This window comes from Conger conger, chromosome 13 (genome assembly GCF_963514075.1).
Source record: "Conger conger chromosome 13, fConCon1.1, whole genome shotgun sequence".
Taxonomy (NCBI): Eukaryota; Metazoa; Chordata; class Actinopteri; order Anguilliformes; family Congridae; genus Conger; species Conger conger.
The window spans coordinates 3,586,035-3,612,735 of record NC_083772.1 but is presented as its reverse complement, the minus strand read 5'-3'; the positions used below and the strand labels follow the sequence as shown (position 1 = coordinate 3,612,735).

Genomic DNA, 26,701 nt, shown 5'->3' with positions numbered 1-26,701 from the left:
TACCCAGTTTACTGATTTTACATTTAGAAGATGGCCTTATTAAAGGTACAATAGGTAAGATTTGTGTGCTTAAACATTGTTACAAGACCATTGTAAATCCCTTCCTATGATTGAAAAAGGCTCACTGACACGTTGACTCATATATGCAGTTGACGGGCCGGCAATCTGCACCAAATCATCATATAGCTGTACAATAATTCAAGCTCATTGGTTGAAAATTGCTTCTATTTGCCACAGCCAATGGCGTTTCGTTATCAGCGCGTTCACAGAGAAGGGGGAGGGATAAACAGTGTTGTGGTTCGAGGGTGCTTGTCGCCGCAAGTCCTAGATTACCTATTGCACCTTTAAGCCATTTAAAAATGGTGTGTTTTTCCGATCGAGGCTCCAGGATTCGGCGGCCTGAGAGCAGGGCGAGCCGCGTCGGCGGGACCTCCTCGCGCGGTGACTCACCGGTCTTGTCGGAGTTGCAGAGGAGCGTCTCCTTCTCGGCCCTCAGGCCCGGGCTTGGCCCGTGCTTCATCCAGGTGGCGATGGTGAACTGGTCCGTCAGGTTCTGCGGCACCACCCGATCCGGGATCTTGGCCGCCTGCCGCCCGTCGAAGCGGAAGATGAGGTCGCTGTCGCGCCCGCTGTCCGTCAGCAGCGAGGCCGTCCAGTTGGTGGAGGCGCTCGGGGCCGGGAGGAGGTCGGTGCTGCCGGACGACGCTCCTGAGGGAGGAGAGCAGAGAGAGCGGGAGCGGCTTTAGCACCTACGGCTCTTTTTTTTTTTTTAAAGATATTTTTTAGGCCTTTTTCAGCTTTATTGGACAGTATATAGTATAGAGAGGCAGGAAGAATGGGAGTGAGAGAGAGGGGAAGACATGCGACAAATGTCAGACGGTCGGATTCGAACCGCCGACGTCACGGCTCGCAATGAGCATGCAGTCAGTGCTCTACAGGCTGCGCCACCGAGACACCCCACCTACGGCTCTTTCACCGCTACGTTGTGCGATATGACCACTATGATTACTGAGAGGTTGGCTCTTATGAATGAGTAAACAAGGGGCAAAACCCACTCCTGTCAGTTACCGCCGACATCTTGCCTACATCTACTGTGTGCTACTGTTTGAGGGGTTGAGGTGGTTCATGAGACACACGTGCTTATATAAAAATATGCTGGGTAAACTTTCTCCTTTGACATTCATGCGTGTCAAATTAAACGTGCGTTATATGCATTGCACTATATGCAATCGTTTTGTAAAATTCTCTACTTTCATGCCTCACTTCAACCAATTGTAGGGTATATTAAAGAAGGCAATTTGCTCATCAGGTACATTCATTGGGACTAACTGATCTGCTACAAGACATTATATTCTGCAAAGGCACAAAAAGCCACTGACACAGGTTAAGACGTGGCATGCTGATGAGAGCTTTTGCGTTGGCTTATAGACTTCACACCTTCAGCACACAAGCTTTGTGCATGATGTAATTGTGAGGCTGAATGATCTCAAACCAAGACGCTTTTCGAAGGGAAAAAACATTATCCGTCAGACTGAAATTGCATCACTTTATTTTGTCTCTTTCCAGCACTTCCCTTTCAGTAATCTTATTTTCCAGAGTCAATTCTTTGGCCTTTCTTGTGAAGGATTGTGGTATTTCATCTCTAAAAGAGATCATGGAGCGCAATAGGGCAACTGTCAATCCCTACACCAGAATCAAAACAGATTGCTGCACTTGAAAGAGAAGGTTCTCGTAAGGCATCGAAATGTAAATAAAAACATTAGCAGTCGAGGCTAATTGTGGAAAGCTGATAAAATGACATAAAATGGCCGTCTGGCTGTGGAATTCAATGCTGACCTGGGACCCAAGTTCAAAACTGTCAAAGTATATTCTTTGAGAAGATGAACATTTCTGTTGATATTTCTTATTTCTTACATTGACTTTGACTTCAAACTCTTGTCTTCCAAGGTCATATTAATAATGATGGTACAAAGTTCCTGATTGCTATATTCATCTGACTTCTTCCAGTCTTGTTTGGTGAGTAGTGTGCCCTGTTATATTGTTGTACATGCGTCATTATACATAAATAGCACTTAAAGGCAATTACAATTTAGTCTGTTTTGTATTAAATAATGAATAAAGAGCTTTGAATCACTCTTTAAGGGTAAACCCTGCATACAAAATTAAATTGAAAACACAATAACTCACTGAGCACTTTATTTTGTAGCTATTATTAAAATAATAATATTTTAATAATAATCTTATAATAATAATAATAATAATAATAATCTTATAATAATAATCTTCTGCTGTAGCCTATCCACTTTAACGCGTTGTGTGTTGATGCTCTTCTGCATACCACTGTTGTAATGTGTGGTTATTTGCGTTACTGTCACCTTCCTGTCAGCCTTGACCAGTCTGGCCCTTCTCCTCATTAACAACGCATTTTGACCCATAGAACTGCTGCTTACCGGATGTTTTTTGTTTTTCGCCCTATTCTCTGCAAACTTTGGAGACTTATGCATGTCTGGAAGCACCCTGTCTGGCACCAACAATCATTCCACGGTCAAAGTCACTTAGATCACATTTCTTCCCCATTCTGACATTTGGTCTGAAAAACAGCTCTTGACCATGCCTGCATGCTTTTATTCATTTATTTCCTTGGAGATATGATTATAGATATGATTGGAGATTAAATACTTGCATTAACAAGCTGGTTTACACGTCTACCTCATAAAGTGCTCACTGAGAGTATGTGCTACAATAAGGGTATCATGAGACATTAAGACCATCGCTCAAATGTAACTTTAAGCTTTGTGAGTTCTAACAACAGCATGCTGTATTTTGGAACTTCAAATGTATTAAGGGCAAAGAGCTGTTGATTTCAAGAATTGATGAAAATATGCTCTTGTACTGTGGGTGACGGAGAAACATTTTCTGAGACCTAAAAAAAATAAAGGATGTGGAATTTAATGGGATATGACATCGGACAAACAGACACGACTTGCTCATTCATGACTGTCTTGCTCTCCATTCAAAACTACTGCCTGGTTTGAGATAAACCATGTACTGTATTCAGTCTGTCCCAAACTAGAGCTGCTATCACACGTCACACAAGGGCCGGATTTGCTAAGCAACTGGGGGAATACAATACACACAAAACCACCATCACAAGCAAGAATCACCTGCCTCTATTGGCTAAAAGGGTACATCTGTACCTAGTGTAGATGGGTATATGAATTATCAGGCGTGATATATCACTGCTGGCAGCAGTTAGAAATAACGGCATGTTCTTTGCCATGTACTGGAAGCAGTTCTTCCATTAGATCTGATACGAGAGCAGTGACATGGCTACAGCATTTGTTGCTATGAGGAGATATCACTGGCATCAGATTAGAATGGTAAGGGTATCCTCGACTGGAGCATCCATCTTAAAGCAGTCTGTGCGCAAAAAAACAGCAATAACAACAACAACCTTTTAAAGCATACGGGCTTGTATATAATATAATGCTATAGCTAAATTGGGAGGTAAAAATTCCCAGAATACGGAAGCATCTTCACATTGAATCAGCTCATTCATAAAGTGGCGTCTTGCTGCCCAAATATTCCGTGTGTATAAGTGTGCTTATAGGGGGCGACATGGCTCAGGCAGTAAGAGCAGTCGTCTGGCAGTCGGAGGGTTGCCGGTTCAATCCCCCGCCCGGGCTGCGTCAAAGTGTCCCTGAGCAAGACACCTAACCCCCAAATGCTCCTGACGAGCTGGTCGGGGCCTTGCATGGCAGACAATCGCCGTCGGTGTGTGAGTGTGTGTATGAATGGGTGAATGAGAAGCATCAATTGTACAGTGCTTTGGATAAAGGTGCTATATAAATGCCAACCATTTATTAATTCCCAGACAGCCAGTTCAGATGCACCATCACCATCCGGGCCAAACGTACCACACAGTTTCTGCAGGGACTTCTCGGAGTAGGTTTCCCGGTCGCAGCCCTTCCCGATGTGGCTGGTCTGCAGCTCCACCGTGGCTCTGACGGAGGACAGCGGTTCATCGCACGTCTCCAAGTGCATCTTGGGACAGAGCTGCTTGCTGCCGGTCCCCGGCTCATAATCCACCCGTTTGTTCCAACCTGGGAAACAGAAACTCAGTGTTTTAAATAAGCACTAAATAGACAATGTTTGTAACCAGTTATAAGAATAAAAATAAACTGCAGCTGGTGTATGAAACATAAGAGTGAAGTGCAACTAAGATCACGTGGACAGATTGTCAGAACAGGTATTACACGTATGACTGCAACCATTATTGAATCAAGCCTTAATTAGATTTTGTCAGAATCCGAGGCAGAAGGAACCTTGCACAGACTCGGGGGTAGTGATAACTTGCAGGTTTTAATGAGCAGGCAGATAAAGGGGCAGACAGAGCATAATCCAAGAAGCACGCAGGGTTCAAAATCCAATTGGTCAGTCCGAACAGGGAAGAGGTACAGAAACGTGATACGAAAAGAGACTCCAAGTGGCCAGACAGGAGTTATAAAACCGAAATACAGAACAGAACAGAACAGAAAATAACAGAAAAGAACAGAAAAGAACAGAAAAGAACAGAGGCTAGAACGGGACTGAACAGAGCACCAAACGGAAGGGAATGGACTTGATGAACTAGCAATACTGAACTGAAAAAGACAGGCTTAAATATACCAACAAATAAACTTAAACAATAATAAGGTTTTGTGCTGGGGAAGAGATGGAGACAACGAGAAACAGCTGGGACAAGACAGGAAGGAAATGCATATAAGGAGTGGGGGGAGGCGGATACATGAAATGAAACACAGGTGGAAACGAATGAATGAGGGAATAGAGCAGGAAACAGACTACGGGAAGCACAGAGGTAACAAAAGGTAAAAACGCAGGTGAAGACAGAAAATCAGGAAACATAAAATACAGAACCTGACAGATTTGGCTTCATGTGCAACATCTGAAGGCAAATTATTACCATTATTTTAGTTTGCTGGCTAGTGAAGTTATTTGTCGGATTAGCTGGTAAGTACACATAACTAGGCACAGCTAGCATTAGCCAGCTAACAGACTCAGAAGGAGCCCCTCAGTGACTAGATAACTGAATATCTACAGAGCAAACACTCAACTTCACTAAAATCTGGAAATGTAACCGTGCACTGAATCAGAAAACAAGTTATGCAATTTCTCTCTGGGATATTTTCATGTAGCCGATAGTTAGCTAATGAGTTAAAATAAGTTTAAAACAGTTGAACTAGAAGACAAATAAATTAAAATCTGGTCTATACTGTACATGACGATGTGTGAAGAGATGTCTGCCTTCAGTATGGGCCACGATACTTAAACCAACCTGATTTGTTACTAGTATTAACTTTGAACATGGACATTAAACAATTCTTACAACATGTAAATCAGAATCCGTTGATCCGTTGATCCGTCAATACTTATTTTAGATTATATTACATTTTGGATTAATGGCTGTGGTCTTGGTTTCCCCTCAAGTGTCATTGCTGTGCATTGGATCACCAGCTGCAATATCCACCAGAGACACAGAAACACTGACTGGCATTCAGTGTCGTCAGAGTACCTGAGGCACGGGTTTTTTTAAGAAGCTAAATGAGCAGACACCGTTCTGTTCCTGTGCCCCGTGATAATTTGCTTCTGGTTTTTGGCATAGTAAAACACAGGGCGGCCTGTAGCGTAGTGGTTAAGGTAAATGACTGGGACACGCAAGGTCAGCGGTTCTAATCCTGGTCTAGCCACAATAAGATCCGCACAGGCCCTTGAGCAAGGCCCTTAACCCTGCATTGCTCCAGGGGAGGATTGTCTCCTGCTTAGTCTAATCAACTGTACGTCGCCCTGGATAAGAGCGTCTGCCAAATGCCAATGATGTAATGTAATGTAAAAGATGTTGATGAAGAATCAGATCAGGCTGTTGACAAAACAACCCATGGTCACTCTGCTGTACTTTGCTCCGACCAAACCTGCCAGACAGAGTTTGAGGACAAAAGCATTTGTAAAAGCAAAAAAGGCCAAAGACAAGCTGTAGATTAAAGCAGATGTAGACTGTACAAGAAGAGAGCTCGCCCATGTTTATTCCACTATTCAAGCAGTATTGTTTTTCTTCCTCTGAAGCCACTTTCTTTCCTTTATATTTATATTTATTTTGGTGGAAGGTTATTGCCCAATTAAGCTTTGCAAAATGTCATATTGTATTTTTCCTGTTTTTGTCGCACAAATCAACTTGTTGTGACTACACAGACTTTATACATAAAACAATGTGATGCAACCACGAACAAGGCCTCGGTCAGGGACCCTAGTAAGTTCATTTATGCAGTTCAGTTTCAGCTAGTATAGTCGTGGAGAGATACAGCAAACTGGTGAAATAAAGGAATCGCTTAATGAAAAGGGATACCAAGTACGCAGTTTATTAGGTAGTCCTGTATACCAGCTTGTTAATGCAAATATTTAAATAGCCAATCATGTGGCAGTAACTAAATACATAAAAGCATGCAGACGTGGCCAAGAGCTGTTTTTCCAGACCAAATGTCAGAATGGGGAAGAAATGTGATCTAAGTGACTTTGACCGTGGAATGATTGTTGGTACCATACAGGGTGGTTTGAGTGTGTCAGAAACTGCTGATCTCATGTGATTTTCACACATAAGTTTGCAGAGAATTGTGCAAAAAAAAAAAAAAATCCAGTGAGCAACAGTTCTGCAGGCAGAAATGCATTGTTAATGAGAGAGGTCAGAGGAGAAGGGCCAGACTGGTCAAAGCTGACAGGAAGGTCACAGTAACACAAACAACCACATATTACAACAGTGGTATGCAGAAGAGCATCTCTGACCAAATGTGTCAATGTGGATAGGCTACAGCAACAGAAGACTTAATGAGTCTTAATAAGACTTAATAAGTAAAACATAAGTCTAATAAATACCTAATAAAGTGCTCCCTGAGGGTATATTTAAACACGGTGTTTCCATACAGGTGATGAAATTGGCTGTGTCAGACCAGGTACCCATTACTTCCGGTACTATGGGCAGAAGAAGAGAACTCTGAGTGACTTTGAACGACGGGGGCAGGAGCTTCAGTGACTGATATTGCTGATTCACAAGGACCAGTGGCTAAGCTAAGGAAAGACATGATCAAGTTGGGGCAAAGGTCCAAAATGCACACTGTATTGTAGCTGATTTGAGATGCAAGGTAAAACAGATTCACTAAACTGCACTAATCTGCTAAAATATGGCTAACTTGTATGTGCTGTTTTTATTTTTCTTTGCTATAGTTTTGCTTGCTGATCTTTACTCCCCCAGTACCACGTGACACCACCATTTATCATGCTAAGCGATGATGTTGTGCTGCTGAGGATCAATGAGTCTGAACAGTAGGGGTGTTCCTGAAATTTCATTTCGTAACGGCAGTAACTGAACTAAATTTAAACAGAATGTTTGTCTCATGGTCCTACAGTGATACACTTTATGGCTGCCTATTCCATTTGTCCCCCCAGTAAATAATTTACTCCTCCTCATGAGACATGGCAGGGCGCCGTTTCCTTAACCACGCACATTCATAACTGCTGCTGCGGTTCCACACTACTTTGTGCAGCACTGGAGTCTTACTGTGCAGAATTTTCAAAAAGCAAGTTAGTAATTACGACTATGAGAGGTTGGGATATGCTGAAGGATGTAGCCCGGTGTAGCCACAATAAGATCCGCACAGCCGTTGGGCCCTTGAACAAGGCCCTTAACCCTGCATGGCTCCAGGGAAGGATTATCCCTTCTACTTAGTCTGATCAACAGTAAGTCGCTTTGGATAAAAGTGTCAGCCAAATGACGTGTAATGTCACTACATGTTGCTCAATCATTGATCATTTGGCCATACTCTGAGAACTTTAGTGATTTACAGTGAACAGCCCCACTTCTGAAAGATAAACGTACATCCCTTATTTAACCACATTAGTCTCGGAGGCAGAAACAAGTCCAGCAGCAATGCGGTTTGCCCGGCATCTAAAAACGTTTGCACATCATAACAGTGCCGTGGTGCCGGAAATGATGACGCCAAGATAGTGAGCGTCAGTCTACATGAGTACCACGCTCAGCCGTGTGTCAGACGGCGCCTCCATTTACAGAGAAGCACTCTGATAGACGCCGCTGGGCGATGCACTTCCATAGATGCTTTTATCCAAATTGTATCTTTATACTCGCTCAGTTTATTCTGAGGAAATGGCTTTTAGCATTCAAAGTCGTACGACAAAACCTCGGAAGAATGGTCAATGACAGGAAGGATGAGCTCAGGCCACTTGCACACGGACGGGAGCGCTACTTTTAGAGTGGTGACAACCCCCAGCGGGGTTGTAGAGAATGTCGCTACTTCTGTCATCCCCGATGACCCCATTTCTTTCCTTTTCTGTAGCCTCTACAACGGCTCAGGATCCTCGCTTTACACTACCCGAGAGTGCCGGTATCTCCGCGTACAGTATTTATACTACTGCATACAGCAGTTTTAATGTGAGCTCCTTTGAAGACAAAAAACACATTACCTATGAGGTGAAGGGAGAGAAAGCAATGCTCGTCATATACTACTGCATGCCATACTAATCAATAACCTCAGACATTCTGACAAGTTCTGAGAAGAAATATGTGTTATTTGCATTACTTTCAGCTAGTCTGGCCCTATGACCTCTCTCATTAACAATGTTTTTGGCCACAGAACTGCTGCTCACTGGAATTTTTTTTTCTAGGATTGTTATGTGTGAAAATTAGCAGTTACTGAGATATTCAAACCACCCTGTCTAGCACCATCATTCCACCAGCAAAGTCACTTAGATCACATTTCTTCCCCGTTTGGTCTGAAAAAACAGCTGAACCTCTTGATCACGTCTGCATGCTTTTACGCATTTAGTTGCTGCCACATGAATGGCCGATTAAATATTAGCAATAACAAGCTGGTGAACAGATGTACCTAATAAAGTGCTCGCTAAAGAACTGAGCCTCAGACACGAGCTCGGTCTCGCTTAAGAGAAGAGTTTGGGGGACTTCAAGTGCACTTTAAGAATAGTAAATGGGGAACGCGTACAATAGAGACAGTAGACGGAACGGCCGACGATCCCTCTCCCCGCCCAGGTAATCATCCGCTTTCTCTTCTCCTTTCATTCAAAAGCCCCAGCGTCGACGGCACTCCAATCTCGCCACAGAAAAATTCCAATCTCCAAGTGGAGGAATTCTGTGAACGCAATCACTCTGAAGTATCGGGCTAAAAGTGGGGAGAGGGGTGTATATCCATCATCTTTTTCCTATTTTCCTTCCCGCTTCCTTTTCCTCCCTGATAAGGAGGCAAGGCCAGCGGTAAGGAGGCTCGCCCATCTCTGCTCTCAGAAGCAGGGACACGGATTTCTGCATTCCCTCAGCTGTATTCTAGAAAGGGTGGCTTCAATAGTTTAATCAGAGGGAGGCAAGAGGATGGATCCATCTGCACGGGGGATGGCTAAGCGGGTCAGCCACGCTGATTGCCAGGGGGTCGTATCAGATCTGAAGAGAACACCAGAAGGTAACTCGAGGAAGTGAAGATTTTCTCTCCGTTGAGCACAATAGCACCAGCGACCACAAGCACAGCACAGGGGCAAGACCTCGATGGAAGGAAACCCATTTCTGATTTTTTTTTTATTCCTGTCCTTTAATTTTTTTCCTCCTTCTCTTATCTGAAATGACTTTATAGCTGTTCGGCCCTCCCGGTCACACAAGCTTCAAAGAGCTTTCCAGTGGAGGAGGATTTTAAAATCACTCTCCCCTCTCCTGATTAGAAAAAAAAAAATGGGTTTGAGGTGGTTTTGAGGGGAAATGCCTATTTTTTCAGAATGTATGACTAATATTCAATATTCAATATTCAGTGCCTCATATGTTCACAACATACTTCAGAAGACCTGTCTTCAGAATCTGAATCAGAAGTTCATAATTGACTGTTTCGCATAAGGTTATTCTTTTGCACTTGGATAAGAAAAATCTTAACAGAAATGATTCTAGAAAAATTTTGGAAATCATTATTAATTGGGTTTTGGGGATCTGTCCAAATAGTTCAAGGAAAACAGGAGGTTAAAATAACTGGATGACCCCAATGCAACGGTAAAGGGGGGGTGTGTTTAGTCATAAGCCTGTACCAGTCTACCAGGATCTGCAGTTCTGCTAGAACACAAAAACACCCTGTCAACAGAAAGACAATCAAAACATGCTCAACTGATGGAAAACAAACATGTGACAATGGTCTCAGTGTGCGGTTCCATACTATCCCGCAAATAATCACTACTCATTCTGTGGGGGGGTATAGTCATCTTGAAAGACACACTCTTACTCTTTTACTCTCTAAAGCAAAAATAAATGATGTAACACTGAAGATGAAGGTGGTTATAATCATTCAGGATATTTAATGAACAATTCTCACAGAACTTACATTCTAAAGGTGTGAATGCATCCAAACCAAGATGGTACAAATTAACATCACCCATTGCCGTGTTTTGCTGTTGGAAAACTGCTGCTCAGTACCATTGTATGCACACACACACACACACACACACACACACACACAGACACACACACTCAAACACACACACACACACACACACACAGACACACACAGACACACACACTCACACATACATACATACATTCTCTCACACATACATACACACATAAACACACACACACTACACACAATCTCAATCTCTCTCACACACACACACACACACACACACACACACATACATACACACATAAACACACACTACACACGCTCTGTCACACACACACACACACACACACTAAAAAGCTATAATTCATTGTATTCACATATACCACATTGTTTGTAAGTATGTTTAAAAAGCTGTAATTAATTTTTTAGTTTTCTCTCCAACAATAATAATTCATGCCTCAATAATAATGCCTCTCTAATCTATATTTACATTTTTACATTTTATTCTCTAATCTATCACTGAATGTAGTATGTGGAGCAGTAAACAGTTAAAGTCTTAAAGCAAGCCAAGTGCTGCCATATGGTGCGGTTCTCACCGCACATTTACACTTTGGGGATTATCTGTTCTCCCCCGAAAAAGGAAGAAAAATACAGTTCGGTTTGCTGCCTTTTTCCCCTACATTAGCACTGGAGCCACCTGCAATCTGGGGGTGTGGGGTCATGCAGAGAACCCTTCCTGCCTTGGCTCAGTCTCCACATATCGCCGTGTAGCGAGAAGGGAAAAAACTTTGTTTTGGTGAAAGACAACAGAGAGGAACTCTTTTAAAAGAACTATAAGAACTTGTCAAGTGCGAGTGGAGTTGGAGTGACAGGGGAGGGGGGGGGGAAACGTCGCTCCTAAAAAACTCATTTGAAAAGGAGCCTGGGCGGGTTCCAGGACGCTGTCAGAGAGGGGTGCTCTACTCAGCCGGCTGTGGCTCCGCTGGAGTGATCAGCGCCGACAGCGCAGCTCAGACCAGGGGACACGGATTATACGTCTGCAGAACCGGAATAAGAGTATCGCTCCGGGTCCGTCCGCACCGCAATATAAAACTTTAAAGCAAACAAAAATCTATTACAGCATAAATGTTCATATGAACAGAGGATGATGTAATTTTGATAAATAAATAAAAAGAAGAATATCTCAGGGAAATCATTTATTCTAGATTTAGCTGTATCGTTATTGTTGCTCTGCATCAGGTCTCAATGTGGAAACAAGGCCAAGCAACACAACTATGCACGAAAACACAGGAACTGGGGTGCAGAAAAATGGCAGCAGGCTCTCTGGACTGATTAGTCAAAATTTGAAATATTTGGCTGTAGCAGAAGCTTTCCTTTTGCGCCCGCCCTACTTCCATTTCCATTCGCCACCGTCTCCTTTCCGGAAGCTTCCTAAAGACCGCACGTGCTCTGTCGAAGATCGCTTCCACTGCACGTGCAGCGGCCATCTTCTGACCAGTTTAATTTTATTTACGTTACCTGCGCCGTAAATTCGGTTGAAATATAAAAAAGCAGGTGGCGCTCTTCACTGACACGCTTGTGAGAGGGCAACTGGTGACCCGGACATTGTAAAATGCGTGGTCCGTAATGACACAGAGGAGGCTGACCGAGAGCCGGGATGGGGGGTGGGGGGGGGGCGGGGGGGTTAAGTGGATAAATATTTCCGCAGTGATGTGACCCAGACACGACTGTCAATTTAAGCCAGGGCTTGAGGGACACCGATACATTATCTTATCTGGAGCGAACCGACCCAACACCCTTTAATTAACTAGATTGAGAAGTGGAATACTACGCAATTGTTGCCGAGGTGGTGACATTACATGCGTGTGACCTGTGCTTAATCTATGGCAGGCGGTATTTATACTCCAGATTCACTGCTGCTCACAAAGAGTACTGCCCTTTGCTGATTGGATAAGGTTCTGCACAGCTACACAAATCACTCTCCTGCTAATGGAAAATAGTCTAATGACAAGCCTAATCCTCACAGAAAAAAAAAAAAAAAACTCAGCAGATTGGCTTCGAAGAGATTAACTCTGCGTTATTGGAAAAAACATTAATGCCATTCTGCACACAATAAAGGGGAATATTTTCTTCGTGTCATCCCCTCTAAGATGTTTGGATAAGATGCAGTCCTCTCGATGGACCACCGTGCCGTCGGGCGGATCGGTGGAAGGGGAAATTAAAAAACGAGAGCTTTTGTAAAAGGTGTGTGATGGCCCGTAGCCCACCAATACCGGTGAAATATCAGTGATTCAGATTATTTATAGATTACAGTGTGCTGACTTCACTGTGATCATTAAATGGGTTTTATGCAGTACAGACCGGAGCAGAAGCGGGCTGAGTGACCCACAGACTCAACGGAACAAATCATGTGAGGAAGGCCGACTGGGAGATTTTGCAGGACAGATATGCTGAACTGAATTCATCTTCCACGGTACTCTGGCAGCACAACGTGCCGGGGAATAAAATATGTTTGTGAAAAAAGTAACCTGGCATTAGCTTGTGGGACACTGGGGGATCGGTAGAGACCTACACAGCTGGAATATTGCACGGCAGAACTGAAGGGGGGCAGGTGCAGTTTCGGCAGCAGAGAGTTACAGTAGGGCAGCTGAGGGGAGAGGATGAGGGCATGAGACACAAGAAACTTAAATATCGCCAATATTGATGCTTTTAGGATTCTGGCGTTTGCTTGTTTGTAGGGAAACAAATCAGCAAACACGCACACACATACACCCACACTGTGCTGTCCAAAATGTTTGGGACAAAGATTTTTTTTTTTTTCTCTTGATTTGTGCAAAATGTACACCAACATTTTAGATTTGTAATGAAACAATTCACATGTGATTAATGTGCAGATTCTCAGCTCTTAAGGCTATTTTTGGCTTCACAATGTAGAAATGGCACCTTCTAGTATGTAATATTCTAGCTTTTAGTAGGTAATGTAATTATTATAGCACATTTATATGGATACCAGAGGCTCTTTTCAAGAAAAAGCAACAAAAATCTGTGAAAATTATATAGATGCATAATAATATGAGATAATGATGAGGTAATAATAAAATATAGGTATAAAAATATATCTATATCTAGGAATTATGAACACAAGCTCTTGGATGCAAATGATTAATGATTGCAAATGCATTAGGTGTGTTTATCTAGTACTGGGTAGTACCCTTTGCCTGCAGAACAGCCCTTATTATTTGCGGCAAGGATTCAACAAGGTTCTAGAAACATTCCTTAGGGATTTTGGTCCATGCTGACTTGATATTATGTGATTTGATATTGTGTATGAATGGGTACATTAGAAGCATCAATTGTAGAGTGCTTTGAATACAGGCGCTATATGAATGCCCACCATTTACCATTTACCATATCATCACACAGTTAATTCAGATTTTTTTGGCCACACACACTTCATACTGCATACTCCTGTTTCCCCTCATCCTGAAGCGAGACTGGATTGAGCGTTAGGAACTGTGTAGGCCACTGGAGTAAACTGAACCCTGCACAGTCATGTCTGTGGAGCCAGCTTGAGGCGGTGCATACTATGTGACATGGCAGATTATCCTTCCGGAAGTATCCATTTAAAAAAGGGTAGACTGTGGCGACACAAAGGGATGCACGTGCCAACAATACTGCACAGGTAGGCCGTGGCATTCTATTAATGCTCAATTAGCATTAAGGAGCATAGTGTGTGTCAAGAAAACATTTCCCACATCATTACACCACCACCTGGCACAAGCCAGGATATATCCATGGATCCACACTGCTCACACCAAGTTCTGACTCTACTGCTATGCGTCTTAGCAGAAATAAAGATTCGTCGTGCCAGTTTTTCCTGGTCTGACAGTAGTGGAACCATCTGCTGCATGAGACCACTTCAAGGTTTGACTCATCCTGCATTCAGAGATGCCCGTTGGTGTATGGGGTATACAGCCAAACTATCACACGCCACTATTGTAAAAAGCTGTTACTTGAGCGTTTGTGGCCTTTCTTTCGCTCACACAAGTTCTTTCATCATCGCACCATTCTCTGCAAGCGCTTTTCTGCAAACACTTCATTTGAGCACACCTGACTAACCAGAAACACCTGTGAAACCATTTTGTGCCAAATATGTAATTTCTGATAGTGCTGTAATTTCCTGCCATGTCTCCCTGTCACACACATTTCTTTGTCTTTAAATGTTTGCGTTGGGATTAACGCAGCCTGCACAACGATTTGGTATTCAGGACTCCGCTGGGCTCAAAGCTCTGGTTAAACACAATTAGCTAATGTTGGCTTAAAGCTCCCGATAGGTACAGCGATCTCCTCACAGGGGGGCGACACGGGACCGGCCCAGGGCTAAAAAGGGGGGCGTTTAGATGATCTCCCGCACGGTAGCAGTTCCTCAATCTGTGTTCATCGGTTGCATCGTAAGGGGAGAAGTGTGGTGTCGTGGTGAGACGTGCCTGACGTATGCCTTTGCTCCTTACCCCTCACACCCCTGCAGACTCTAACGACATTAAGAAGTGTGGAGCCAGACCATCTCCTGGGCATCATCCCAGAGGAAAACTGATTTTTCAGGGCAGGTGTAGCAGATTCCCCTGCTTGAAACAGCATGATACATCATCGGAAATCGGAACAGATAAATAAATGCTGTATTGACTGACTTCCCTCTCCGTGTCTCTTTTATTGGGCTCTGGAGAGGGAGACACTAAATTAGTGTGCACAGTATGAAAAAGGTATAAAGTTGAGTCATGTCTAACTGGATCACAACATTGTGTGAAAGCTGCAAGAATGTTAATTTGTAGCCCATTTTCACAGGCAGGCTCTTGGAGGGTAGGTAGGTTGCTTGACTTTTTTTTATGCTTGTGTGGGTTCTCTGTCTCTGTCCTAGTAGTTATGCTGCCATACTAACCACTTGATAGGGATTATACACTCAGTGACCACTGCATTAGGTAGACCTGTACACTAGCTTGTTAAGGAAAATATTTAATCAGCCAATCACGTGGCAGCTACAGAATACATAAAGGCATGCTGATGTGATCAAGAGGTTCAGCTGTTGTTCAGACCAGATATCAAAATAAGGAAGAAATGTGATCTAAGTGACTTTGACCATGGAATGAATGATTGTTGGTACCAAACAGGGTCATTTGTGTATCTCAAAAACTGCTGATCTCCTGGGATTTTCACGCACATTTTCACGCACAACAGTCTCTAGTTTGCAGAGAATGGTGCAGAAAGTTCTGCAGACAGAAACGCCTTGTTAATGAGAGACGTTAGAGGAGAAGGGCCAGACTGTTCAGGAAGGTGACAGTAACACAAATAACCACACATTACAACAGTGGTATGCAGAAGAGCGTCACTGAAAACACAACGCCTCATAACTCTAAGTAGAACTCTAGTAGGCTACAGCAGCAGAGGACTTCTAAAGTCGAATAAATACCTAATAAAGTGCTCACTGAATGTATGTTATGAGACTGGTAGAACGCGCCAAGAGTGTCGGTTTTGTAGTGTGGTTTTTCTTTAATTTCGCTCATCCTTCAGTTCAGTGCACAAAAGCGGGGAGCTGCTTTGACTTTCTTTTGCCTTTCTTATTTTCATTTGTGTTGGTTTCTCACGTTTTCCCAGAACCCAGGTAAATACTTTTTATCATTTATTTTGTGTTGGGTGCGGGTTCTCCCCCTCTCTCCGTGCGGTAAATGACAGTCAAACTCCTGGAAGTGCAGCAGATCCCTCCCAGGGGACTCTCAGGTGCCGAGTCGACTCTCTCTTCTATCTCTATCCTTGTTTTTACCCATAGCTTTTACCTAATTATTTTATTTGTTTCCCAGTCTCGCCGAAGTGACAACTGCCCCTTTTCCAAGTCACCCTGGGGCCTGCTGTCTGCCCCCATAGGTCCACTGCTCCAGCCTGGACTGCCACCTTTGGTCGGTTCATGCAATCTGTCTGAAACTGGCTGACGTTGTATACCTACACCCTGCGGCAGCCAGAGGAGAACCCCCCCCCCCCCCCCCCCACTGAGTCGGGTTCCTCCCCAGGTTTCTCTCTGCATGTCTTCCAGGAAAGATTCCTTGCGACTGTTGCCCTCAGGCTCACTCTGTTGAGGGCTGAGATCAGGTAAACCGTGAAGCGTATTGTGACAAATCCTGTACACAATTCACTCTACCCAAAAAATGCGATTGATCAAATGAAACGCTGATGGAATGCTGGGCACTGTGTACTACGTGCAGATACATCGAGAATATCTCCATGCCTTTCTTCAGACCACACTATAGTGTTGTGTTGTGCACACACACACACACACACACACACACACACACACACACACAATGTGCAAGACTGGGTCTGGGTATCAAGCTTTGATTTAAAGTTAAATCAAACCTTTCAGTTCATGAAAAGGAAACACTGGGTGCCTCTGATAGAGATATATATTATAACTCACTGAGGGTTACTTAAAGTTTAGTTCAGTCAGCAGAACAAGCCGAAAAAGGTGGTCAGTTTTGCGGAGGTATTTTACACAGCTATCAGAGCATGGAATAGATTACGGAGCTCACAGTGGAAGCAGGTACCCTTTGGGTGTTCAGTTCAGGTTTGACATAGTGCTGATGCACTCTAGACTATAGGTACATTTAAAGGTGGTGACATAAATGAAAAATGTCAAATCTGAGTCATGGGTTCATGGCAGTCCTGTGAGAACGCTCGTTTAAAAACCCCAATGAAATGTGTAGCCATGCGAAGAGAAGCCAAGTCAGCTCGGCCATCCCAGAGCCCTGGCCAATCTCACTCCCCACTTCTGTAACACTCAACATTTTTATCTTCACAAAAAAAACCCCCACCAAAATTGAAATCTGAAATATGACATTGTTATAATCTGAAAATGGCAGTTCACTCTTATTATTATTCATTCAGACACAAATGATCATCTATGAACTCAGATATCCTGATGGGACATTTCTCTGGGGATAATTTTGTCAGCCTGGAAAAAGATCTCAGCTGAGCAGATGATATATGATATTGATATGAATGGTCTATTTGTGGCTCATATGTGTAATGGACCATGACTATAGAAACTGGTACAGTACTGTAAATGATTGGTGGGTGTTAAATCAAGGAGCCAGTACAGTATTATTTTGGAGTAGTTAGTGGTAGGTACAGGTTTACCACAACCAGTGGTGGCTGGTGGCCATTTACCTGGGTGGGGCATCATACACACACACGTGCACACACACACACACACACGCACACACACACACACACACACACACACACAGACACACATGCACATGCACACACACACGCAAGCGGCTTAATAGAACAAAAAAATAAAATAGTAACAATGAGCCTACTTAGTGCCTAATATTGGTTGTAGGTAATACAAATGCTTCCAAGGAAAATAAATTACTTAAACTTCACATGACGTCATCATCTCCCCTTGAAACATTTCTTGGACAAAGTGAAAAAATCAATTAATTAAAATTACCCCCAATGGCGAGGGGCTTTAGAGGGCAGATTTGGAGGAAATTGTAACATGCAAAATGGGATGAATACGTTTTGATTCAAAAGATAAGAGAAACAGAAAGCCTGCAACTCAAACAATGTGTACACAATGTACACAAGTTTACGTCTGATAAATCAGGGATGTGTTACTGACAGGTCAGGGGTGGGCAGACCACAGCTGGGGGGGATGTGTTACTGACAGGTCAGGGGTGGGTAGGCCACAGCTGGGGGGGATGTGTTACTGACAGGTCAGGGGTGGGTAGGCCACAGCGGTGGGGATGTGTTACTGACAGGTCAGGGGTGGGAAGACCACAGCTGGGGGGGATGTGTTACTGACAGGTCAGGGGTGGGCAGGCCACAGCTGGGGGGGATGTGTTACTGACAGGTCAGGGGTGGGCAGGCCACAGCTGGGGGGGATGTGTTACTGACAGGTCAGGGGTGGGTAGGCCACAGCGGTGGGGATGTGTTACTGACAGGTCAGGGGTGGCAGGCCAGAGCGGTGGGGATGTGTTACTGACAGGTCAGGGGTGGGCAGACCACAGCGGTGGGGATGTGTTACTGACAGGTCAGGGGTGGGCAGACCACAGCGGTGGGGATGTGTTACTGACAGGTCAGGGGTGGGCAGACCACAGCTGGGTGGATGTGTTACTGACAGGTCAGGGGTGGGCAGACCACAGCGGTGGGGATGTGTTACTGACAGGTCAGGGGTGGGCAGACCACAGCTGGGTGGATGTGTTACTGACAGGTCAGGGGTGGGCAGGCCACGGCTGGAGGGCAGCTCACCTTGCCAGCCAGGTTTACAGACCGGCTTGATGTCGATGTGCACCAGGGCGTTCTCTGTGGCCCTCTTTTGGCCACAGTCCAACGCCGTCACCATCACGGTGTACTGCTGCTGTCGATCATAGCTGAGCTTCTCCGTGTTCCTGATGTTACCTGAAAGAGAGCAAGAACAGATACAGGATTAATTTCAGGAAAAACAAAAAAAACATGTGGGGAAAAAACAAACTATTTCCTTTAAAGGATTAGGCATTATTGAACACTGTGTGATGAATCCTACAGTACCTTCCTTGCCTTCCTCCGTGTTTGCAATGGGGTTTTTTTTCGGTTGATGGAGACACAATTTCCTTTTTTTAAATTGCAATATCAAGTTATCTGTGTCAGCAGACAAAATGTACTATGACTACTGATAACAGGGGAAAAATAATACATTGCATTTTCCTCCCTTTCCTGCTGTAACAGAAGTCTACACTTTTCACTGAAGGAGGCAGGTCTGTTCAAGTCACGGAGAGTCTCATGAAAATGATACTATTGGGATATTTTTCAGTATTTCAAAGAAACAAGTGAAATATTTGTCACATTTATAATATTTGCTCTGTGGTAAGGGACACAGCCTGGGGCCGTGTGGTAAGGGGCACAGTCTGGGGCTCTGTGGTAAGGGACACAGTCTGGGGGGCTGTGGTAAGAGACACAGTCTGGGGCCCAGTGGTAAGAGACACAGTCTGGGGGGCTGTGGTAAGGGACACAGTCTGGGGGGCTGTGGTAAGGGACACAGTCTGGGGCCCTGTGGTAAGGGACACAGTCTGGGGGGCTGTGGTAAGGGACACAGTCTGGGGGCCCTGTGGTAAGAGACACAGTCTGGGGCCCAGTGGTAAGGGGCACAGTCTGGGGGCCCTGTGGTAAGGGGCACAGTCTGGGGCTCTGTGGTAAGGGACACAGTCTGGGGCTCTGTGGTAAGAGACACAGTCTGGGGGGCTGTGGTAAGAGACACAGTCTGTGGTAAGAGACACAGTCTGTGGTAAGAGACACAGTCTGGGGCCCTGTGGTAAGAGACACAGTCTGGGGCTCTGTGGTAAGAGACACAGTCTGTGGTAAGAGACACAGTCTGTGGTAAGAGACACAGTCTGGGGCCCAGTGGTAAGGGACACAGTCTGGGGCCCTGTGGTAAGGGACACAGTCTGGGGGGCTGTGGTAAGAGACACAGTCTGGGGGCCCAGTGGTAAGGGACACAGTCTGGGGGCCCTGTGGTAAGGGACACAGTCTGGGGGGCTGTGGTAAGGGACACAGTCTGGGGGCCCAGTGGTAAGGGACACAGTCTGGGGGCCCTGTGGTAAGGGACACAGTCTGGGGGGCTGTGGTAAGGGACACAGTCTGGGGGGCTGTGGTAAGGGGCACTGTCTGTGGGGTGTGGGGTAAGAGACACAGTCTGGGGCCCAGTGGTAAGGGACACAGTCTGGGGGGCTGTGGTAAGAGACACAGTCTGGGGCCCTGTGGTAAGGGACACAGCCTGGGGGCCCTGAGGTAAGGGACACAGTCTGTGGGGTGTGGGGTAAGGGGCACTGCCTGGTATGTAATATCTTTATTGCACGTGTTCTCAGAAAAAGATCTAAATGTATTCAACCAATTCTATCAGCCTCTTCAGATGAAAGGAGCTCTTCCCTACCTCCCTCTCTCTCTCTCTCTCTCTCTCTCTCCCTCTCTCTCTCTCTCTCCCTCTCTCTCTCTCTCCCTCTCTCTCTCTCTCTCTCTCTCTCTCTCCCTCTCTCTCTCTCCCTCTCTCTCCCTCTCTCTCTCTCTCTCTCTCTCAGCCACCGAAAGCCAGAAGACGTGTTGTATTTAATAACCCGCCCAGGTCTCTGATCCACGGTTAATGATGGCACGAAAGCCCTCCGAACAAAATGCAGCCTGGCGGCCCCATGCATCATTCTCTGTGAATTCGGCTCTAATTGAACGCAGAGCGCCGCTCGTCATCCAGACGCTGGGAGGACTCTGGGCGGAGGATCGGCAGAGCGGGCCCCTCTGCTCCAACTCTGCCCAGCAGGAAGTGTGTAATCATCCAACCCGCCCCTGCTCCCCGCCCCCCGCCAAATACAGCACCTCTGCCGGAAGGAGTCAAGTGCCAGGGAACTCTAACCAGACCCATTTCTGCGGGAGAGCTACGGGCACAGAGAACAGGAATCCCAGACGGCTGGACATGAGCAGATCTGTGTACGCGGGACGGCGGAGTACCGTTGCGGTCGATGGCGAAGGGCGTGTCCGGCGTGACGATGTCGTAGTTGCAGATCTGGCTGTACTGCGGGGAGCAGTCCTGGTCCGTGGCCTCCACCTGCAGGATGCTGTCGTAGATCTTGCCCTCCGTCACCGCCGCCCGGTACACCGGCTCCCGGAACGCGGGCGGGAACTCGTTCACGTCGTTCACCTGGATGTGCACCACCGCCCTGGCGGGGCGGAGACGGCGGAGAGAGAGAGAGAGAGGGGTGAGTCACAGCAGCTGCTACGGGGTGGAGTCAGGGACAGGCTCCGTATGGAGCGCACAGCGTTCCCGTCATGACTCTTAATGAACTGTTTAAAACCCCTGAACGAATCGTCAAAACCAATTGCGGGGACGCATTAGTTTACGTCAAGCTGCGCCCAAAAGCACGGGAGGTGCAGATGGGAGGCTGAGCGCACCGTCAGTGTTCGGGTCGGTCGGCCGGGCGGTAATGCGCGGGCCTTTTTACCCGAAATGTCCTCCAGCAACAATGGACATTAAAAATGCATCCATGAACTGACTGTGTAAGCTGCTTTGACTGAAATTATTAAAGAGACAGTAGCAGTATGCTGCCCATATTAAACTCCTCTGAACATCTGGTAGACACAGAAATCCCATTATGAAAATACACGTTCTGAGGGATCAAACAGTTTTCCTCAGATCATAAAAGAAAGAGAATAGATTCTTATTTTCTCTCTGCCTCTAATTACATGATCAGCACACTCCATCTAAGGGATTCATACATGCAGTCATATGCAACAATTTGGGCACCCCTGGCCAAAAAGCATTTTACAATTAATATCTGTTCACAAAGTTATTAATTGTAAAAGGCTTTTTTGACCAGGAGTGCCCAAATGTTTGCATACGACTGTATGGAAATTTACTCAAAATAATCCAGTACCTTTTCCTGACCTCAAGTGAATCCTTCCTATGGCCTGCATCCAAATGGGTTGACTACTACACCAATAGGCATATTTGCCCATATTATCATGCACATGTACAGACTCACATGCTCGTACACACACATGCAAACTCTATTCCTGGTGTGTATTCAATAAAAAAATGTTCCCTGAACTTTTTGACCTCACCAAATAAATGAATAAATAAAATCTTGTTTTCAAATGAGTGTCAAAGTTAAGGGCAACTGCCGATAGCATCCCAGCCTGTCACACACAGACATGCATACCTCACACACACACACACACACACACACACATGGTACAGCACACACACACGCATGCACACACACACACACACATGGTACAGCGCACACACACACACACACACACGATACAGCACACACACAAACACACGGTACATCAGAAACACGGTACAGCACACACACAAACATACGGTACAGCACACACACACACACACACACGTACACACACACACACACAGACGTACACAAACACACACACGCACGCACACACACACACACACGCACGCACACGCACGCACACGCACGCACACGCACGCACACACACGCACACACACACAAGCACACGGTTCATCACACACACACACACATACACGGTACATCACACACACGGTACATCACACACACACACACCGTAACACACACACACACACACACAGTACATCACACACGGTACAGCACACACACACACACACACACACACACACACACACGATACAGCACACACACAAACACACGGTACATCACACACATGGTACAGCACACACACACACACACACACACACACATGATACAGCACACACACAAACACACACACACACATACGATACAGCACACACACAAACACACACACACACGGTACATCACACACACGGTACAGCACACACACACACACACACGGTACAGCACCCACACACACACACACACGGTACAGCACACACACACACACACACACACACACACGGTACAGCACCCACACACACACACACACGGTACAGCACACACACACACACACACACACACACACGGTACAGCACACACACACACACACACACACACACGGTACATCACACACACGGTACAGCACACACACACACACACACGGTACAGCACCCACACACACACACACACGGTACAGCACACACACACACACACACACACACACACACACGGCAGCGCTGCCTCTCTCCACTGGGCTCTCTGGGAGAGCGGGGCCTGGTGTAAATCAGGAGGCTGAGAATAGGGACGGGCAAACAATGACAGACGGCCGGCGTGAGCTCGGCCAGCAGGGGGGGCCCATGAATCCTTCACAACTGCTTGTCTTGTCATATTAATGCACAGGGCTTGTTCACTCCAGCTCCAGCTCGGGGGAGAGGCAGGCAAGACGTGCCAAGCGGGCAGCCGTAGGGGAGGGCTACCTGATGGCGCACACCTGGAAACGGGCAGCCCCGCGCCGCGCCGCCGCGCCAGGCCGCGTACCGCTGGGCAGGCCGCCGCAAACGTGCGTTTAGCAGCTCGTTATTAGTGCTGGCAGCATCGCCGCGCCGCGGAGCCGGGCTAGCTCAGCCGCCGCGGCAGCGCTGCGTAAACAGTGCGCGCGCGGAGGATAAAATAAAGTGTCATTTCATTAGCGCTGTTTTATTTTCCATTCTGCTCACAAAGTCCCTTAGACAGTCTTCTGCTTGCCAGCGAGTGTTAAATAATGTTCACAGTAAATAACCACACAGACAGCAGATGTGTGTCTTGTGCCTTCCTAATTTGAGAATAAATGTCAGACAGGCTTCTTTCATACATCCCCGGTGGATATGAGTCAACTTTCCAACATCGCCCCTTCACGACGGGGAGCCCACCAGCAGCATTAGAACCGATCAGAACGGAGAAATATATATTTCTTTCCCCCTTTTTCTTCCCAGACCTGCCTTTGTTTTCCTGGACCGGTAAGCTGTATTTTGACAGCAGTCCAGGCTTGTTTAAATATGCAGCGGAGGACTGCGTGTGGTCAGTTCCCTTTCCCACTCGCTCTTAGCGGAGACCACAGCACATACAGGCACGGGGGAACGGAGCGATAATTAGTGCTCACAGCTGTCTTTACGGACGTGAGCGCGGGCTAAAGTGCAGAGCGCTGCGATGAGCCAGGCGTATCGATTAATGGTCACAGCGCCAGGCTCAGGGCCACGGGTTCAAATCCCCGGAGCCACCGGCCACTGCTGCCGGGGGTTAATCAGATTTTCTCCCGTAAAATCGAATCGTCAAAGTGAACCAAAGTGAACCTAATGGAGTGGAGGGAGCCACAGCAATGCCCGGGCGGATCTGAGTCCGTGTGAACACGCTCCTCACACCGTGCAGAGGAAATCCTCGACATATTAATTTGACCTTTTAAGTTAATAACCTTTATAAAATGAATGCGTCTATAACCTTTCCGCCGACTCTGAAAAGACCAATAATATTTGTAGAGCGGTAATATTTGACTTCAGTTTAGTAAAGTGCAAATTAGCAAGTGTCATCTGTAGCTGTGCAGTGCTGCTGCCCCTCTTCACCGTGCAGACCGTCTGAGACGCAGTGCACACACAGCCACTACAGCCAGACCACAGGAACACAGGGAGGCAGCTGAGTGCCAACTGAACCTGCCCCCCTGGACAGGACAGCGGGCAGGTATACCTCACCCGGGGACTGGCGGCCCGGCCGGGGTTTTCTCACGGATGACGGGGCACTTCATCACATGGGAAACAGGGGTTTCAGCTGGATGTACCGCTGGGGAAGCTTCTGCTAAAGGTATTTAAAAATGTGTCATGCATTTTCAGAGAGAGAGAGAGAGAGAGAGAGAAGAGAGAGAGAACAGGAAAGAAGGAAGGTGAAAGAGAGGGTAAGGCAGAGAGAGAGGAAAGAGAAGCCCTTTGAGAGGCAGAACGCACACTGAGATTCCCAGTTTCCCCATGTCATTCCTAATCTCGTACATTGTCACCGTCACTGTATAATTCTCCCGACTGTTCTTCGACTTCTACCTCAACATGTCTCATGCAATTTAGGCCTTGGCAGGAGGGGGATGAGCCCTGCTTTACAGCTCATTTCCAGCACAGGGCCGGGAGAGGGACGGCCTCAAAGTGCGCAGCGCGAGGACCATGACTGAAAAACAATTCTTCAAATTTGTGCTTAAACGAGTGGGAAGGAAAGTCTCTGGGGGCGCTGAGACTCGCCAGGTGCTGATTTTGCGCTGCTTTGATGTCTGGGAGGAAGCAGCGGAGAGGAGCGGGGGCTCTGTACTGTGTTCCCACCACAGTGGAGTTGTTTACCGCCGCCTCCCCGCCGCGTGGGCTAGTGTGCCGACCGAGGCTCCCACACAGTCTACACCACAGACTAACCCATATCCCCCACGGACTAACCCATATCCACCACGCACTAACCCATATCCACCGCGGACTAACCCATATCCACCACGCACTAACCCATATCCCCCACGGACTAACCCATATCCCCCACGGACTAACCCATATCCCCCACGGACTAACCCATATCCCCCACGGACTAACCCATATCCACCACGCACTAACCCATATCCCCCACGGACTAACCCATATCCCCCACGGACTAACCCATATCCCCCACGGACTAACCCATATCCACCACGGACTAACCCATATCCACCACGGACTAACCCATATCCACCACGGACTAACCCATATCCCCCACGGACTAACCCATATCCCCCACGGACTAACCCATATCCCCCACGCACTAACCCATATCCACCACGGACTAACCCATATCCACCACGGACTAACCCATATCCACCACGGACTAACCCATATCCACCACGGACTAACCCATATCCACCACGCACTAACCCATACCCCCCCCACGGACTAACCCATATCCCCCACGGACTAACCCATATCCACCACGGACTAACCCATAGCCACCACGGACTAACCCATATCCACCACGGACTAACCCATAGCCACCACGGACTAACCCATATCCCCCACGGACTAACCCATATCCCCCACGGACTAACCCATATCCACCACGGACTAACCCATATCCACCACGGACTAACCCATATCCACCACGGACTAACCCATATCCCTCACGGACTAACCCATATCCACCACGCACTAACCCATACCCCCCCCACGGACTAACCCATATCCCCACGGACTAACCCATATCCACCACAGACTAACCCATATCCCCCACGGACTAACCCATATCCACCACGGACTAACCCATATCCCCCACGGACTAACCCATATCCACCACGCACTAACCCATATCCACCACGGACTAACCCATATCCACCACGCACTAACCCATATCCCCCACGGACTAACCCATATCCCCCACGGACTAACCCATATCCCCCACGGACTAACCCATATCCACCACGCACTAACCCATATCCCCCACGGACTAACACATATCCCCCACGGACTAACCCATATCCCCCACGGACTAACCCATATCCCCCACGGACTAACCCATATCCCCCACGGACTAACCCATATCCACCACGGACTAACCCATATCCACCACGGACTAACCCATATCCACCACGGACTAACCCATATCCCCCATGGACTAACCCATATCCCCCACGGACTAACCCATATCCCCCACGGACTAACCCATATCCCCCACGCACTAACCCATATCCACCACGGACTAACCCATATCCACCACGCACTAACCCATATCCCCCCCACGGACTAACCCATATCCCCCACGGACTAACCCATATCCACCACGGACTAACCCATAGCCACCACGGAC

At 46.6% G+C, this 26,701-nt stretch overlaps 1 protein-coding gene across 1 annotated transcript in view; it reads right to left on the bottom strand.

The window, feature by feature from the left end:
- LOC133107895 (calsyntenin-2-like) overlaps positions 1-26,701 on the bottom strand; it is a 275,668-nt gene that overhangs the window by 57,730 nt on the left and 191,237 nt on the right. The window contains exons 4-7 of the mRNA XM_061217183.1: positions 20,973-21,181; positions 18,750-18,899; positions 3,918-4,103; positions 451-708 (exon numbers count right to left, since the gene is read on the bottom strand). Of these exons, the coding sequence (XP_061073167.1) occupies positions 451-708; positions 3,918-4,103; positions 18,750-18,899; positions 20,973-21,181 (803 nt within the window). The remainder of the gene's footprint in view (positions 1-450; positions 709-3,917; positions 4,104-18,749; positions 18,900-20,972; positions 21,182-26,701) is intronic.